We start from the raw sequence: 20,009 nt of genomic DNA, 5'->3' as shown, positions 1-20,009 counted from the left end.
AAGGTTGGGAAGGCACCACCTCACAAGACCGAAGTAATGTATCAAACTGTTCTAGGCTAGGTCACTGATAAATGAAAGGTGTTTAATTGGAACACCAAAAAATAGGAGAGGTTTCTTTCAGTCCTCCCAATTTACGTTGACGAAATCATCGCCTTGTCGAAGCCGGCAGTGAAGTATCCCGTCATCATATTACACACGAAGATGAGATTCTTGAAGCAGAATTGGAACACTGCAAGCAAGACACTGTAGACACAACCTAGTGGAAGGCCCGAAAGATCCCCTGTGCAGAAGTCCATCCTCCTATTCGAAATAAGGACTGTAGTGCAAATACAACTATCTGTATACGGAAACAGGGAGGAAACTAAGGAAACTAGGGCCTTTGAGAAGAAAGCCCTCCCCTTTCAGTGTACGGAATCAAATCAATTAATAAATTAACTGCGCAATTCATGACAACCGCTCGGTCATGGTTCAATCGAGGGCACGTGAGGTCGATTATTACAAAAATCGTCAAATCACTATCGCCTCACTGCATTTACTGCAAGACTGTGATCCATGAATCCTACCAAACCTGTTTATTTTGCAGAGCAGAACCTTAACACTCAAGACATCCTTAAAGTCAAAAAGAGGGCAATGGATAGGAGAGACGGCAGGGTAGCTGATGCTCTTTGAACTTCGAGATGTGCGGTCCTACACTGAATAGGCCTGACCTGCGGTAATGATTCAAACAGTTCCGGGTTAATACCTTGCACGTTTAGGCGGTATGTTACCTGAGACAGGCGTCCGGCATTTCACCTCCCTATCCAAAACTCCCACGATGGAACCTGCAGGCATGTAACTGAATATTAGAGGTGTATCCACGAACATTTCTCTCAGGGAATTATCCCCGTCCCAAAAGTGCACAATAACCTGTTGCAAAGTTTTTGGCCCCAGTCACTGGTCCCTTGCGATCTCAAGTCTGATCACTTTCCTCGAATACGAAAACGTGACACTTTCGCAAGGATGAAGTTAATGGAAAATTGGCCAACAATGGAGTAGAAACCTTATGAACGGACATAATAATGGGTGTGGTGGTATCCGTGGAAAAACAGTTTCTTAATGAATAAAATATCCTTGATTTAGATCATATCCTTGACCTATTCGTTTTTTTTCTAAGTTTTTGCTAACGTAATTTCTTCAACTGCAAAACGTCGGTTATAAGATAATAAAACTGAGTCTTAATCTCTAAATATTAACGAAAAATAAAAAGAAAAAGGACTTTTTTTGGCAGGCGTAGGAAGCCGACAATAGTAACGAGTACCAAATATAACGAAATATTTTCGACTTCGACTGCCATGTACCCACCTCCTTATACTTGTATACTAGACAATAACTTTGCAGTAACAAAAACTCACCTTCCAATGCATTTCCTTTGCTGAAACATAACACCGGTACCGCAGGATCTTGAACATTCCGACCATTTACTCCAAGGACCCCAGTGCGGAAATTTTCTGATTCGAGGTCTCTTAATTGGTTTCGTCATTGTTAAATTCGCTTTAATCGTATCAGTTATTGCGGTTGTTGCAACAACAGGACTCGCGGTTTCAGCGTCATGCATGTCAGTTCGGTTGGCCTCAACAACAGGATTAATTGTGGTGCGCGTTTGTGCAATATCCTTCGTGGTGCTTGTAATTGTAGGTTTCGTTTTTGTAACACTTTGAATGAAAGGAGTCGTTGGTGCAGCTTCCGTGACAACTTTATTAGTTTTGTAGCCAACATCCGGCGAGGTTACGTCAATTGTTGCAGTTGTGGGAATTGTTTGAGTATCGAGTTCAGGGTAAACATCGTTTGAAAGGGGTTGATTGCGATTCGGTTGTGTTGAATGATTACTTGGTGTCGATTTATTCAGGATATCGTGTATCACATTAGCCGACTGAAGTGGTCTCTCCAGCGGAAGGGTGTGATTTGTAGAGCTACTTGTGACTGTTGTGTTGTTAGTACTGTTGGTGTTCGTTTCGTTTTTCGGTTTTATTGTTCGCCAGAAAAATGTTTTTTTGGGTGTGCTATTTTGAAATTTATATCCAGCCTTTTTCTCTAGCCATTCTCTATGAATCTGAAAGGAAAAAGATGATAGGTCATTTAGATGAATGTAGACTCGAAATGACAGACAGTTGTTCTTTATAAATGTAAGATTCTTTGGTATGCCTTCTCGACATCAATCATAGGTTCTCCATTAACAACCCAATAAAACTCTATCTTACTCAATTAAAACGATAAAGTAAACTGAGGTGCAGCAACTACCTTAATTCCACCAAAGTAGATAAAAATTTAACACTTTTACTATCTTGAGCTTATCGAAGTAGTCTCCAGAGCCCAAAAAAGAAGGCGAAAAAGGAGAAAAAGAAACAACGGACTCCGTCGCCAGAGACACATCTGACCAAAAACAAGGACGCTCCTAACCAAAAGCCAGGAGCGGAAAAAACGAGAAACGAAGAAGGACTAGACCGTCGGCTCTGCTCATTAAGCCGACGGAAGGCAAGACATTTGCGGAAGTCCTTAGTAAAATCCGCTACAGGATGAAACCCGAGGAGAACGAGGCAGAGGTGTCTTCGATACGGAAAACGAGGAGTGGTGGAGTTCTCGTCGAACTGGGCCCAAAGACGACCAACAAGAGCACGTTCTGCGAAGCGGTCAAGGGGCTATTGGGGGAGAAGGCTCTTGTTTCCAGCCTAGAACCCATGTGCTCTCTAGAAATACGGGATCTACCCCACCTCACAGAAAAGATCGAAGTAGAGGAAAGCGAGAGTTGTGTTCTCTGCAGGGATCGTGATGCGTCTGGTGAAAGCGTCGCATACACTGCGGGCTCGGGACGGTCTCCGATCTTCAGGGCAGAATTGGAGAGAGCTAGGGTGCGAATGCCATGATCCGCATTTTGCAAATTAACATGCACCGGAGTGCAACCGCTCACCAGTTGCTAGCACAGTTCGCTGCGGATGTAAATGCTGATCTAGTGCTGATTAGCGAGCAATACCGAAACAAGGACTCGTCCTCATGGTATCTCGACTTATTGAGCACCGCTGCCATCTGGGTTCGGGACAACGTTCGACTTCGTGTTCTCGGCGAAGGCAGGGGGGACGGGTTTGTCTGGATCCGGTGTTTAGGGATAACGTTTTTTAGCGTTTACCTGACGCCGAATGAGACAATGCCGGACTTTCGGCGCTGGCTTGAGGCTCTGGAGGACGCCGTTTCTAGCACGGGGGGACGAATCCTGGTGATTTTAATGCCAGAACTCATGAATGGGGCATACCTCAGTCAGACTCCAGAGGGAAACGGATTCTGGAAATGGCGGCGAGAACCGGGCTCGTAGTTTTAAACACCGGATCCTTGCCAACATTTCGGCGCCCAGGTTGTGAAGCAAGCATTCCTGACATCACTTTTGCGTCGGAATTTCTGGCATCATCGGTGGACGGGTGGCGAGTCCTAGAAGACTTCTCGGCAAGTGATCATCAGTACATTGCGTTCGGAGTGTTTGACGCCACTTGCCGGCGAGCACCAACACGACGTTCCCCCTGTGTGTGGAATGTCGCGAGGGTGAACATCCGAAAGTTCGTCGAAGCTCTTGGAGTAGGTAGGGCCGCGCTAGGGGGCACTCCGGGGGGTGGTAGTGTCGTAGCTGACACCGTCGTAAATTCATTAATGAATCTGATAACGACGGCGTGTGGGGCTTCCATGCCCCGGAGAGGCCCCAGTCGCGAAAAGCCTTCTATGTACTGGTGGACGGCAGAAATTGCCAACCTACGGAACGAGTGTCATAGGTCAGCAAAAAGGAGACTCCGCAGCGCTATAAATATAAGTAAAGCTCGCGGCTGGTAGAATCTTGTTAATGAGGTGAATGAGGACCCTTGGGGACTTGGCTACAAGCTTGTCACTCGGAAAATCGGGGCTCTGCGGAAGCCCTGCATACTGAGCACCGACCTTTTCACAATGAGAGCGTTCGAAGAAGCGGTTCTCACTATGAAAAACAGGAAGGTGCCAGGACCTGTTGGCATCCCCGCGAAAGTTTACAAACTGGTGTTCACCAACGGCCAGCATTGCTGCTTCCTTGTTGCTGGAAAGTGGCCAGACTCGCGTTGATCAGCAAGGGTAAAGGAGCTCCCGTCTGCATACCGACCGCTGTGTATGCTTGACACGGCCGGAAAAGTGCTCGAGAAGCTCATCAGGGGTAAACTCACTGAAGCGGTTCGTGCTGCCGGGTACTTATCCCCAAGGCAGTTCGGGTTTAGAACAGGGAAATCTACAGTGGATGCTGTTATGGAGGTCGTAGATTCGTTTAATCGAGCCGGGGCACACACCCGCCGATCTCGACGGATAGTGCTCCTCATAACACTTAATGTCAGAAATGCCTTCAATTCGGTAAGATGGACAGATATGCTAGGCACACTAAAGAACTCCTTTCACGTGCCAAGCGATCTCTTGCGGATATTGAGGGATTATCTGAAAGACCGCTCCCTGCTCTATGAGACGCTAGAGGGCCAGAGGAGGATGGAAATCACGTCGGAAGTAGCACAGGGATCCATCCTAGGGCCGGACCTCTGGAACGCTTCTTATGATAGTCTGCTAAGACTCGATATGCCCGAAGAATCGTGCCTGGTCGGTTATGCAGACGACGTTGCGGCACTTGTTGCCGGACGCACTGTTGAACAGACGCAAAGCAGACTTGGCATATTGATGCGACGGGTAAGCGGATGGATGACTGCTCACGGTTTCAACCTTGCGCTGGAAAAAAACCGAAGTAGTCATCTTGACCAGAAGGAGAATTCCGACCCTGCGTCCCATATCGATCGGCGAGTTGACTATAGAGTCAAAATCAGCGATTAAATACCTTGGTTTAATGCTCGACTCGAAGATGAGCTTCTTCGAGCAAATCAAAGCAGCAGCGGACAGGGCTGCAGCTGGAGTCGCGGCCTTGAGTCGGCTAATGGCGAATGTCGGGGGCACTATATTAACTAGAAGACGTCTCCTCATGGGAGCAACGCAGTCCGTTCTTCTCTATGGTGCGGAGGTATGGGCTGATACCCTTGACAAGGAGGTGCATCGTAAACGCCTCGCTCAAGTGCAGGGGCGGGGAGCTTTGCGAGTGGCGTCTACTTATCGCACCGTCTCCGAATCGGCTGTGATGGTGATTGCGGGAGTGATCCCCGTTGCCCTCCTTGCCAAGGAGCGCAAAGCTATCTATCGCCGTAAGGGCGAGAACTTAAGAGAAGTGGTTGCCCGTGAAGAACGTTAACGCACCCTTAGCGAGTGCCAACTTTCTTGGCAAAATGAGCCAAGAGGCAAGTGGACTGCGCGGCTCATCGACAAATTAGACCCATGGTTGAACAGAAAGCACGGTGAGATTGATTACTTCCTTACCCAACTTCTAAGTGGGCATGAAGGTTTTCAGTTTTACCTGCACATGATTGGGAAGGCGCGATCTCCTGATTGTGTGTTTTGCAATCGAGTGGCGGATGACGCTGAACACACCTTTTTCTCTTGCGAGAGGTGGGACGGCATCCGCCAGCACCTTTATGCAGACGCAGGGGAGCTCTCTCCAGACAACATTGTCAGAGAGATGCTGAAGAGCGCTGGCAGCTGGAATCGTATTGCGCATTGTGTTCGGGCTCTTCTTACTACAAAGAAGATTGAACTCGACCGGCGGAGGGATCGGACGGTAAGGGGTTCCCTGAACTAACAACAACTCCCTTCCTCCCCTCCCTTCCCGTTGGTGAAAGGAATTCCCTGACTTGAAGGCTCCCAAAGCCGGGAGAGCGGGAGGGCTAGCCCGAAGTAATGTGTCAAACGGTTCCAGGCTAGTTCTCTGATGACAGGGAGGTGTTTAGTTGGTAGTCCGCCAGCGTGCTGTTGCGGGAGTCCAACATTCTGTGCGTAAACGCATTCACCTACACTACTCCCAACAAAAAAAACATTAGATTCCTTATAAATGTAAGATTCTTTGGTATGCCTTCTCGACCTCAGTCATAGGTTCTTCATTAACACCCCAATAAAAGTCTATCTTACTCAATTAAAACGATAAAGTAAACTGAGGTGCAGCAACTACTTTAATTCCATCAAAGTAGATAAAAATTTAACACTTTTACTAACTTGAGCCAGCATAAGACACAAGTCGATGTTCGCAGCTTCGCCAGCTATTGTAAAAGTCAAACAAAGAATTGTTTATTGGTTGGCAAATATTGACAGCAAACAATCACCTTTTTTCACGGATGGACAAACTTAATGGGCCATTTACCAAGACGTGATGTCTAAGTTCACTCGAAGGTACATTCAGCCTAACCACTTACAGTGTGTTTGTCACTGCTCAATTGGCCCATAATCGAACAGATGAAACGTGCTCGTGTCCGGGACAGCTCAATAACTCAAAACTATACCTCATCGACCTATATTTGCAACAAAATATAGATAAAGTAAATGCTTTTCTCAATTCATGAGAAACGGAAGTATCTATGTTAACTATCCAAATCCGAACGGTACAAACATCCCATTTCGATATCTTTCCCACCATTGTCCATTGGCAAAATCCGTCCATAATTTATGCAAATGAGTCAAGGACGCTCTTTTTTCTTTGTGTAACTTTTCGCTAAATTAACGTTTTCCCGAATTTGTATCTGCAATGCATACTAAACAGTTACAGATACTTTCCGTATCTAAGACTGAGTCACATCCCACCGTTGCTGTGTTCGATGAAACGGTCTATTTCTCAGATGATCCATGATCAAATTCAAAATCGATGGAGCCGTCGAACGCCAAACTATGTTTGGGACGATTGGATTTTTGTGACGAGGTTGTAATGGGAATTGGGTCACTGGGTCAATTACATATGTGTAAGTGTAAGGCAAGTATCTATGTAGCAAGATTGGTGCGTAACGAAAACGGTTGTACGGACTGACGACTTTACTAACTAATTTTGAATTTTTCCAGATATAACATTAATAATAATCAAGACAATGTCCAACAAGGGTGATTAGTTTGATTTACGATTGAGCCATTTAGGTAATTATTGGGAGACGTTAAAAGAATCCAAGATAAATTGCGTATATTAATTTCTTTATGAGCCAATGCATCTATGTACGTTTCAATCAATAAACAGACCCAATCATTGAGACCACCGATTTCCGTATTATTATCATTGCTGAAATAAAAATCTGCCATAAGATCGATAGCCTCAAAGTTGGGTAGGTTAAGAAGTCAAGGGACTGGGGTCTGCCCTTGAAATATGTATTCAAAGATCGTGCGACTTATGATGTTCGCAAGCCATTTTTGAACCTGAGAAACGAATCCACCCCTAACTTCTCGCTGTCACGCACGAGGCGTGAATTTTGAAGGGTTCACCGTATTAATGGTCCTTCACGGAAAACTCTGTGGAAGACATGTTCTTCATTTCAGGGAAAGCGTTCATGTAATGGCGCGGTAAAGAAGAAGGGACTACATGCCAAATCTTGCCTGTCAGAACCGTGTCTTCCGCCTCTACCAGGAAAAGGGAAAAAAGAAACTTGACGATCCAGGGGGTTAAACCTGTATACCTGTCATGTAGGCATAATTTCATGGTCCTCTTCGGACACGGATTGATTTGGAGACCACACTCAATGCCTCCCATGACTGGTAGAATTCTACTGTTTTGCAGTGGGTGCAGGTTCAGCATTCATAGCAGTGGATGCGAGACCTGTCCAACAGTTGTACAGCGCGACTCAACGCTTCAACCCACAGGGGGCTCTGAACTCGATATGGGCTCTACGGAAAGAGAAATTCATTCAAGCTGCCATACCCGGTCAGGAAGAAACCCATCTCAAGCGCAAAGTTTCCGACACAATTCCCTCTGGCAGACACACTTTTATCGTACTCATATGTGACCCGATCTTTCCTACTTTCGTTCCATCTAAACTGCCACTTAGATGTCACACTCCCGTTGAACAACTTCTTGACCGGTCTTAACCCGCCCACTTCCATTTGATCGGCACTAACTGAAACGGCTCGCGGGAAGCGTACGCCCCTCCTGATGCTGTAGGCCGAGGCACGACGGACTACCTCTAGATCAAGAGGAGGAACATCTAACAAGACCTGCATGGAGTCAATCGAAACCGTGCGACATACAAAACGATGCACTGTCAACGCCACTCGCTGACAAGCATAGAGCAGCTTCCTGCCCTGCCCTGTCATCGCAATTTCATACAAAACAGGGGATCTAAACATACACACCATTTCGGACCAACGCATACTTTCCGTGATTGTGACTAGGTATGTGACTTACTGGCGGTTTCTAAAATGGAGTAGCCTTGGGGAGATCGTCCGCGTAGGCAACATATTAAACCACCGAATTGAGCTCACCCAACAGCTCATCTATCATAAGACTTCATATAAATGGACCTGCGATTGATCCCTGCGGGCACCCGCCCTTCACACTCACCCACACATGTTCGTTGACACCTTGGACGAACGCTTTCCTGCCACGGTAGTAGCTCTTCCACAGAGCTAGCTCCTGGCAGTTCCAACCGCGAAGTTTCGACAACACAGACGATCAACTTAGATAATCAAATCTTCAAAGATTCCAAGATTGTATTTGTAATAACAGCAGGCAACAAAGTTTTCCACATACATTAAAGCGTCGTCGGTGGAATTGCCAGTACGTAAACAACAGTGCCTGTCAGGCACCTAATGGAATGTTTTCACTTCCGGTCACTGAACCATAATACTCTCCAGGGTCGGGAGAAGAGACATAGACCCCAAGGATTACTAATACCCTTCTCTGCCGACTTCACCCTGACAGTCTTCCAGAATGCAGGCAAAATAAGCTTCTCATAAACAAAACTCAAATAGACACTGGACATCAGATGGGATGGACCGCTAGATGGTTCTGCACACTCGCCAATCATCTCAGCCCAGCCAGGCAATTTCCGAGATCTAAGCCACGCCCTGCTCTTCTCGATCTATCAACACCTCGGACAAGGAATTCTTCCCTCCTGTCAGCACAACCGTCGGGAGAATCGAAGGCTCAAATTTCAGAAATAATTCACCCAGCACACACAAAAGCTCCCTGTTCACCTTGATGTCGGCAATGTCATGATTTCATCTCCCTTTACATATCCGATAGACCCTTCACTAAGGGTCATCGCCATGCTCGCCGATGAAACGCCTCCAGTCTTCTTCTTTCGACTACCTCAACAACGCTCTATACGACGAAACACCTCGCCTATAGGTGAGCCTAAACTGGTCAACATCAACATCAGAATTAACAACACTTTGACGAATCTCTTCCTCAGGCGACGGACTTCCCTCCGCTTATCGCGAAGAGCATTCGTCCAACACGTGACATGCTTTCGAGCCCTTCGTTCGGGCTTCGTCAGCATGCCATTAGTAGACAAAAGCAGGGGAGAGCGACCGGAAAACTCCTCCGTCCGGGCAACATATCCCACCCAGTAATATCCACACGTATTCCATCGAGTCAACGTAAATGGGGGATCAACATTCACACCTCTATATCCCAGCACGACCTCAGCATACTTACATTGTATCTATCCAACAATCTCAATGACCGGACAAACGCCTTTGCTGCAAAATTTACAAAGGTAATATCAAAATCATTGACGCCCCTAAAACTCTTAAACGTATAACCTGCTGAAAGACATTCAGCCAATACAAATCGTGCTTAACAAAGGTCTCAGAGAATACCTTTCTCCTACGTATAGCATGGTGGCAAGATATGCTCTGGGCAATCTTACTGTGTTATATAGGAGAGACCGCAATCGCGTCCATGCCCAGGATGAATGGTGTTCTGGCGTGGATAAAGTGTTTAAAACTACGACCCCGCTTCCCGCCGCCATTTCCAGGATCCACACCTTTGTAGAATGTGGGCGTCGCATCCCACCGTCAACAGTTCTACCAAAATTCCCCTCTGGTGTCCTAAATAATGTTCTCCAGATCATCGAGTATGCATCAAAAGTCTGGCATCATCTCATCTTGCGTTGCCTAAAAAGGTTATCCCTAAGCACCCAATCCAGAGGGAGACATTTCCTCGGCCTCGGGCAAAAAACCAAAGTCGAATGTCGTCCAGAATCCAGATGGCAGCGGTGATAAACACTAAATCAGTTTTTACTTCCACAGAGAACTCTGCTGGACACCACCTCGAACCCGCAGTGTGTACAACACTTGCCAGGATCTCTGCAAAGGACGCAGTTCTCTTTTTCGTTGCAAGTTTTCGCTTGGTAAAGTACCTGATCGCATCTAAAGCATGCTGTCCTCCAGTCGGGTTCCTCGTAAGTTGTAGGACGTCTGTCCATAGTCCACGCATCTGTAACACTTAGTGGGGTTTATTCACATTCGTACCCTACATAATACCCATCCAATTCGCTTTTCGCATGCCTTCCGCTACTTTCAATGTGTAAGTGCTAAATGGTATTAGCGTTATCTGAACGAAGGCCTGAAACCATAAGAGAAGGTTCGGAGCATACTCAAGCCTTTAACATGGGAGGCAAAAAACGGGGAGCAGCGAAAATTAGCCCACAAGAGAGGAATGCTGCTAAAAAAACCCAAACCTGGACCCAAAAGGAGAAAAATCCCGAGTAGATCAGGGGTGAGGGCAGGAGCCAGGAGGCCTGCAGTTAACTATTCTACTGCGATTAAGAGCATTCAATTTCCAGAGCACTCACTCACGAGAAAGAAGAAATTATCGAAAACGTCGTCGTCAGGCATATGTTGCAAAGTTCATGTATATACACCGGCATACGCTTTCGACCAAGCCATATACTTATAGACTGCCGGGCGCAGGATTCTGCGGACTAGCTTAAGATCATAGTCCCTAATTTGCCAGACTAGAAAGGAGCAGAATTGTCCATATGTATTGGGAATGATATACCAAGGAATACATGGCGACAGTGTATCTTCCTGAAGCGGTAGAGACGAAAGATCATATGGGCCTCCTAATTGCTCAAAATGATGATCTCTATACACAATTATGGAGAGTCTTCAGAAACAAGGTTAAGGGCTAAGGCAAACTCCTCCCTATTCGGTTAGATTGCCGCTATAAGTTTGGCAACATACCTCTGCATGTGCATAGGGAAAAGTCGAGGAAAGACACTTCGAAGGAAACACCGGATGAAAAACCTACCGAGATCCTCGAAGGCATCGCAGAGGCCATAAAAGCTGAAAGGGCGGGACCAAGCAATTAAGCGAACCTGCTGCCCTTTAAGGAGGAGAAGCTGGACGACCTAGACCTGGATCTTCTACGGCTCAAGCCATATCGGAGGAGAAACACGACATCTAGACAGTGGAAAAGAACTGCAAGCACTATCGGACTCAATGACCAGCACTAAGAGAGCCCAGGGAAACCTCCACCATGCAAGAGCTGCATTTGCAAATAAACAGGTACGGGTTAGGGATTATACTGGATGAACCTACCAGCAACAGAGCCGTCCAAAGAATTGTTTAAACCTCACCAAGAAGAGTCTCCGGATGACAGTAGGAACAGTGACTGGCCATTGCCGGCTAAACTATCATCTGAAGAAGGGATATCTACCGATTCTGTCTTCAGGTTTTCCACGGAGAGTGACGAAACCTCCATTAATCTTCTGGGACAGTGTCCGGCACTTGTACTAAGTAGGCTGAGGAACCTGGGAGAATACTTAATACCTGATGAAAAGTTGAAACACCTGGCACCCTAGCCCCTAGTTGTCCAGTGTCTTAATTTGCCATATCCGGGCAAAATTCTCGCCCCCAGAAACAATTATTCGACAGGGAAAAGAGAATACCCCTTTCTCCAGTAAGCCTTGTGATCGACATCCATTAATACATTGTATTCAGTGGCGACGCCCTGCAGGTTGGTGGTGCAGTGCATAGACACACTAAACACACTAAGTCTAAGAGCAAGGTCAAAGTCACGCTTTTCTGGGTTCCCAATCTTAAGAACATGGAATATATTAAACACACGTGAATTTTTTCTGTTTTTTAGGTTGGGCAGGTTCTGGGAACCAGACTTACTACACTTTTCGGGGCTTACATTTTGAGCACTCACTCTCCTACATTTCACCTAATATCAGAAATAGGATCAGTTTCGAAAAGTACTATTTGAGCCCTTTCATTTGATACCCCACATGACTTTATTCTGTGAAAAAATTGCACCCTCCTTCCATGCGGAGCCCCCCCCCCCCCATTAACTCAACATAAAATGGCGCCACTCGCTGTATTTAAAGGGATTCGTGGACCGCATAGTCTTGGCGAATTTCGTGTCAATAGCCTTAGCTGTTTTCGAATAAATCGGGAGTGACAAATAGACAGATAGACAGGCGGACAGACAGACATATTCATAAGGTTTTGTTTCACACAAAACCTTAAAAAGAGGTAGTGAAACCACATTTCATACCTTCAGTTCAACTAGAGAGACTTCTTTTGGAAACAAACCGCGAAATTCCAAATTACGATTCCTGTACTCTAGGTGAAGCATATCACACCAGATCGGCGAAACTGAATCTTAGGTGTCGTATCAGATTAATATTCCAAAATACAGTTTTCTGGTTGACAGATTTTAACCACTTTGAGTCGAATTACAGTCCGCCATTCGTATACCTGTTCCTTGATGCAAGACTGCAATCCAGAATTGTCGAAGTCAACAATGAACGCATTTGGTATTATTTTACATTTGCCATAGTTCGCTTTCGCTGCTCAAGATACATAGATCCATATTTGATATTAGAGGAAACTTAAACCATTTTTGCATTCGAGTGCGTTGCTCTTTGAAAACAATCTAAATTCAATAAAAATCTAATCTAAAAAGGTGGGAATGCCATACTGTCATTGAACTACGTATTCAAACCACAATCAAATATTTGAGTAATATGTGAGTATAGCATTCGGATTGGAATTCTCCAAACAGATATCATGTGGATAATCTGAGGTGTAGATAATTATTCACATTCGAATCAGAACCATATTGTACAAACAGCTCAAAGCGCATTATATTATGATTTAAATGGCCATGACTTAATTCTTAACAGATTTTTTCTTCACTACTCACGTTCATTATAATCGTAAAACCCTCAAAAATCGTGAGTACCTTAACATCCATTCGACTCCATTTGAATGTATCTACAACACTCCTATTATGTAGTTATCATAATATCTAACATATCACTCACATCATCTACAATGATTATTTATGCAGCTGCTCTCATGTTCCGAAGAATACGAAAAAAAATAGATTCAGCATCTAAAGCTACAATTTGACATAATTCCTATGATAATTAGTCTAGTCTATGGTAATTAGTATCTGTTTTGGTGAAAAAAAAATTATTGCTATTATTAGGCCGTCATTATAATTTTCCATACTTTCGAAACCACCAAAGTTCCAAAAGATGATTTATTAGATGATCTGCGGGGAAGTAGAGAATATACTTTGAAGCTCAAAAGATACTTATGTGGTACCGCATATGCAATTATGAAGGGTGATTGAGGTGGGTGTGCATCTTATTATTTATGCTTTCAAAAAAAAAATAAGAATCAAGAGCAGTTTAGGAATTTTCGAAGCTAGTATAACCATTGTGTTACCACCGTGGTACCCACCGACATACAATATGTTAAATTACTTTCGTTCATGAGGAAGTTGGTTACATTCATTTCGGATGTACCTCCCTACTTGTACCTATGAAACAATGGCTCTGCCACTCGTTTCTCTCTTCATAACTCCTTCGCACACATTGATCTGGCATTGTGTTCACTAGGTATTTTGCCAAAGTGCAGATATATAAGATCAAATTCTCCACACGGTAGCGACCATTACCCAATCACAATTCAGACCGGGGAAACAACTAAGTATAACCCACTTAGACGCTTTTATTAAAAACCATCCACCAAACGGATGCGTAAACAAAAAGGCAGCCACCCTGACCCCCTCCCCTTATGATGCTTGTCAAGCAATCCCCCAAACACATCCTGGACCCCCCTTGAATATACTACTTAGTAGAATCCTCAGCCCTCCCCCCAACGAACACAGAAACAAGAAACATTCTATAAAGTTCGGAAGCATCCTACTGTACCTAATAAGTTAGAGTACAAGGAACTGAACCCTCTGTTTAAACGCGATAGTTCCCACAAGATTCCTCATTCCATTCCCAATCCCAAGCAAATGAATCATACTTAACGTCATCTATAATCCCTCCTTATTATCCACTTCCGCCAAAAACATAGAACTGGCAATATCAGTACTTGAATGGGAATTCCTTCTATGAAGTATGAAATCTCCTACCCTCTGATAAAAAACTCAAGTTCGACCATCAAGAAACGTCTGCTTATAATAATAATAAAACTCCGCCGTAGCCGGTCCCAAGCCTGGTTGTGGAAGGAGGAGGGATGAATAGCTTCAGTCTGAATGGCAGCGTCTCAGGGGGTAGGTGAGGAAAGTGCAAGAATTTTGAAGTCTTGCAGATTAATTACTGAGGAAGCTATCCCCACACCTGGCAGTTAGGTATAAAATATAAATCCATCTAATGAGAAGAAGGACAAATTTGAGGTCCGGTACGGATAACCTGCGGGAGTCGTCTGACTGGGTGACTGGGTCGGGCAGCTGACTGTGCAGCGAGTCGCAGACCAGTACCGTTTTATTACTCGCACCGACACAATCCAAGCCACCATCAGGGAGCGTGTTCGATTTGATGTCGTTGGGGAAACTGGTGCAGTTGCGGCTATCAGATTTCATGGTCAGAAGATTCGCTTCCGTGTTATTGGTTTGAGTGCCCACAAAGATCCACTATGGAAAATTCGTCTTTTAGATCTCTCAACGAATCCCAACAGAGCGTCCAGACAGTACAGTTTTCAGTGACCGAAGCGAAAGAGTATTGGGGTGGACTTTTGGGGTTACCCGCCCAGCATGCTGAGTGGATCACCGCCGAAGGCACCCGTCATGCCAATACGCCTGGTATGAATTTTGCGGATGTTACCGAGAGGAACTTCGACGAGCCATAAACAGCTCGAAGAACTCGAGGGGCCCAGGTCTGGATCGGGTGCAGAATTTCTGATATAAGAAATTTAACAGCGTACACCGTCTGTTGGCACATAGTATAAATGAGGTCATGAGTCAGCCGAAGGAATTTTCACACTTCCTCACTGCGGGGATTACCTACCTTATCCCTAAGAAGGACACGGTTCAGGACCCTGCAGACACAAGACCAATTATTGCTTACCAACCCTCTACAAATTCATAACGTCCATTATTAGTGTATTATCTTCCAGGGGGATTCGTTGAGTTGCCTTTGGTTTTGTATGACACTGAATCCCCTTTCATGGCTAATGAATAATGCTAGAGAGCATGGTTTTGCAATAAAGTATGACCTACGTGCTAAGTGCGAACTAACACACTTGATGTACTTTGATGACATCAAGTTATATGCTGGTACTGACGACCATCTTAGAAGTCTGTTGCAAATAATAGACATGTTCAACCGTGATATTCGGATGGAGTTTGAATTAGACAAGTGTCGAATCCAAGCCATCAGCAAAGGTCATCACGACCCATATGCCGGACATAGCATTGGTGATCTCCACATCGAGGCTATGACCGAGACAGACATCTACAAGTCCCTAGCAAGGAACCCATGCTCGAGTTGGTGATCTAAAGCATACTCCGCTGTCCGAATTCCTGCGACGTGTAAAACTGGTACTGAAATCACATCTCTCGGGGAAGAATAAAATAAGCGCGTTGAATGTATTCGCTATCCCTTCACTGGCTTATGCCTTCGGAATATTGCCATGGACGAAAACCAATTTGGAAAACGTCCAGCGGCGGATATGGACAACTATGTCCAAATTCCAAATATATCATCCAAACTCTGCCGTGGAGCGGATGAACCTGCCTCGTGACATCGAACATGGGAGCGTGGTTGACTCGCTGCGCGCTTACTTTTACAGCAAAGAGCAGGCGAATTTTTTTGCATGCGGCTGTCTGTAAGGCAGACTGTGGGCTGACTCCACTTAACTTGAAGGATCGATCTTTCAATCCTTTGAGTGGGGTGTAGTGCAGAAGGTGTGGCTCGGCGTTAAAGACATTGGACCGACGCAATACATCACCAGTACTTGATAATTCTACTTCCACCATGTACTGGGACCAGCGAGTTCTGACTGAATGTGATACTCTACATAACAAGCCTGACGTACTGTTAGTTGACAAGGGGGGTCGCTCCACATATATAATTGATGTTGATATCCCCTATAACAGCAACATCAAACGGAAATACGTGGAGAAGAAGGTGCACTATGGGCCAACTGGCTCGGGAAATCAAAGAAATTTGTTGTCTCAAGCGGGTGGTTGTAGTTCCCATAATATTGTCAACTGCAGGTATTGTACCTGAATCCCTCACAGCTTCTATTGACGTCCTGGGAGTTTCGTACAGATTGGTACAAACCATGCAGAAATACTCCCACTGACCTACCAACGGCCACTACTACCAGCGCTCCTTTAGTTTTTAAGTAGGTAGAATCGGCCAAGCCTAAATGCTTGGCACTAAGTGCTAGTATTAGGTAAAATCCGACATCTGCCGAGATTGTGATGACTCGGAATAATAATAATGCAACAATCCAATAGGATCAGGGCCTTCAAGTGTGTTAGAGCACTTCATTCAAGACCGCAACAGTACACTATTATTACCCGTCAAATCAGGATACAGATTCCACTGCCACCAGCGAGATTTCAACCGCGACCTTCCTCCCTCTACATAAGCCAGGGAAACCTGTCAACACAATAAACGGAAACAGACCAATATCGCTCCTACCCTGCATATCCAAAGTTTGGTCTCTGCAGAAAAACAAGCATTTGTCTACTATCGGCAGCCATGATAAGGGACTACTCAATAATTGTTTTAAACAACAAGGTTTCAAAAGTACATACTGCAAACGCAGTATGGTGCACATACAAAGGCAAAAGCAACAGACCTCCCAGGGTTATGGCCAGAGGACTCCACCTGATGTGCCAGAAAGGCATTGTAGAAGAACTAAAGGAAAAGGGTTTTAAGATTTGCTGTGAATATATTGAAACAAATCGGGAAACCGGAAGCTGGACACTTCGCGATCTTCAAAGTCTGCGAAGCGGCAACTTTGACCTGAGCCGCAGCAGGGTATTTCAGAGCCTAGTGGCAACCTCCTGACTTTTTTCAAATTTGTTGGTTTGGTAGTTTCTGGGTCCGTGAAAGAAATGATCACATTCGGCCCATCGCACTCCCCACATTTCTAACAGATTTCAAAACTAAGACCGGCATCGGAAAGTACTAATCAATACCTTTCATTTGATATCCCACATGACTATATTTGGTGAAAAACAAACTGCACCCCCCTTTTGCATATATGAAAACCCCCTTTAAGTTCGAACTCGTATGATGTAATTCACAACATGCGTGAGCGTTCACAGCTCTCACTTTTCCACCAACTTTGGTGTGAATCGCTATAACCGTTTCCGAGAAAAATGTGTGTGACAGACAAACAAATGCACACACAGCCAGACAGTAAACGGATTTTAATAAGGTTTTGTTTTACACAAAAAAGATAAAAGATTCAAAATAGGGAGAAAAAATAATCAGTAAGCCAAGACTCCAACTGTTCATACTTACGCTCGGCAATGCTTACGTTCAAAAACCTAAACAAAATTCGGAACTTCAGAGCTATCCTTAATATGACGGTCAAAATAGAAGCACAAAGAAAAGTCAGCGACCTAATACCACAGTGCAAAAGATGTCAAAAATTTAACCCCACACAGAGGTAATATAATCGAAATCCAAACTGCGTGAAATGGGCTGGTGACCATGAATCTTCCAAATGTCCAAATAATAGAGCTTCCCTGGCAAAATGTGGAAATTGTAAGGGCCAACACCCAGTCTGCTCTCAAGAAACGACAAACTGAGCCACGCAAAACCAAACGAGCTGAGAAAAGAGAAGAGGCAAAGCCTCTGAGCACTGAGAACTTTGTGGCTCATTATGCCCGACTCTGACATTAACGGAATATCCCGAATTCGTTTATATATCGCAGAATTTCCGTTAGTGGATGTGATGCTACCCGCTGCACTTGGAGCGCATCAACACCAAAAATCTGGTGTCTGATGCGTCCGTAGACAGGGCACTCACAGAAAATATTCCGTGGATTCCGCTTCCTCATTGCAGGATGGACACGTATCATCTTGGATAATTCCTATTCTGAACTAGTGAATTATGGCCAGCCAGAATGTCCACAATACTTCTGCAAGTCTTCCTGCTTTTCGATAGGATAAACTTTGCTGTATGTTGTTTGGTTCTAACAGGAAAAGTTTGGTCTATCTAGCAGCATTAAGGCTTCACCACCTGTAATAATAGGAAGCTTGGTCCCAGTTTTTGATAGCAGCATCAGCCAATGCTACTGACACCCCAATTGCTGGTTCCGATCCGGGCATGGGAAAAGTTGAAGCTTCTTTTGCTAAGGCATCCGAGATTTCATTTCCCTCTACACCACAATGACCAGGTACCCAGAATAAAACCACCGTATTGAATCAAGAAACAGAATTCAATCGGTTTCTACATTGCTGAACGATTTTTGAAGTGATCAAAGTGCCACTCAGCGCCCTCAATGCAGCTTGACTGTCACTACAGATTACGATGCGCCTGCCCTTCAATCGCTCGTCAATCATCCAGGTTGCCACCCTTAGGATCGCATATACTTCAGCCTGAAAGACCGTTGTTATTGTCCCAAAGGAAAAGTCCACTTCTTGTTTTCTTCGAGAGGTATACTCCGCCTCCAGAACCATTTTCTGCCTTTGAGCCATCGGTGTAGAAAACGTCAGTATATCCTGACACCCATTCTTCTGGTTCCTCCCAGCTTTCTCTTCATTTCAAAATAACATCATATCTTCTACTAAACAGATGTAAGGGGATCTGAGAATCGGAAGGCACTGCGAAAACTAGATTAATTTCTCCCAATGACTCCATTCTTTTCCCATAGATCTAATAGAATTAGTCTATGAGCTGCTCTCATTGCAATGCTCTGAATAAACAAATCCAAGGGCCGCAAATTGAGTAATACATTCAGAGCTGCACCGGATATGGTCTCATGGCACTGGTGATACCCAGACACACAGTTCTTTGCAGTGTGGCTAGTTTCCAGCGAAACCTCTGTTGTTTCACCTTAACCCACCGCACTACGGATCCATAAGCGAACATCCACCTATTGATGGCAACATATATCCACATTACTACTTGAGGCCTAGGTCCCCATGTCGGAGCAAATGTCCGCCTACACAGCCCATAAGCTGTGAGAGCTCGTTTCATCTTTATCTCTACATGTTTGTTCCAAAAAAAGCTGCTTGTCTAAAATAACTCCCAGATTTTTCACTTCTTCGGAGAGTTGAAGGGTTGTACCCCTCATCTCTGGAAGGCAAACACCATTCAGTTTCCTCCTTTTTGTAAATAATACCATTGTGATTTAATTTGGATTTACTGAAAGTCCATGCCTGAGACACCAACTATCAATCAAATCAACGGCGCGTTGTGTATTTCTACACACCATTCCGTGATCCCGACCAAAAGCCAACACAACCACGTCATCCGCATAAGCTTGAACGTGTATTGGCAGATTTTGCAGTTCGCATAGTAGTGAGTTGATCAGCATACTCAACAGAAGTGGCGATAGCACACCTCCTTAAAGGCAGCCTTTCATCGCTTCCGTTGTTAGCGATCAACACCCACTTCAGCACACAATAATGTCTGCGTCAGCATAGCGTAGATCCCCTTCATAAGAGTTTCGTCAACACCATGCTCTCTGGTGGCATCACAGATCTTTTGACAACGCGCACAGTGAAAAGCCCCTTCAATGTCCACGAACGCCCCCATCCCGTACTCACTCTTGAGAGTTGCATTCTCTATCTTTGAAACCAAAGAATGAAGAGCAGACTTATAGGACTTTCCACGTTGATCAGCATGTTGGTTTTCATTTAGGGGATGCGGCCTTAGCGCCTTCTCGCGAATGTCACGCTCAACCAGTCTCT

The 20,009-nt window shown here is 44.9% G+C and overlaps 1 protein-coding gene across 2 annotated transcripts in view; it reads right to left on the bottom strand.

The window, feature by feature from the left end:
* The window catches only part of LOC119652300 (thrombospondin type-1 domain-containing protein 4), a 160,704-nt gene that overhangs the window by 73,421 nt on the left and 67,274 nt on the right, over nt 1-20,009 (bottom strand). For both annotated transcript variants that reach the window (XM_038056300.1, XM_038056301.1), the window contains exon 4: nt 1,392-2,089. In XM_038056300.1, the coding sequence (XP_037912228.1) occupies nt 1,392-2,089 (698 nt within the window). The remainder of the gene's footprint in view (nt 1-1,391; nt 2,090-20,009) is intronic.

This window comes from Hermetia illucens, chromosome 3 (assembly GCF_905115235.1).
Source record: "Hermetia illucens chromosome 3, iHerIll2.2.curated.20191125, whole genome shotgun sequence".
NCBI classification, from domain to species: Eukaryota; Metazoa; Arthropoda; class Insecta; order Diptera; family Stratiomyidae; genus Hermetia; species Hermetia illucens.
Note: the sequence above shows the minus strand (reverse complement) of the source record. Positions and strands in the feature narration are given on the sequence as shown.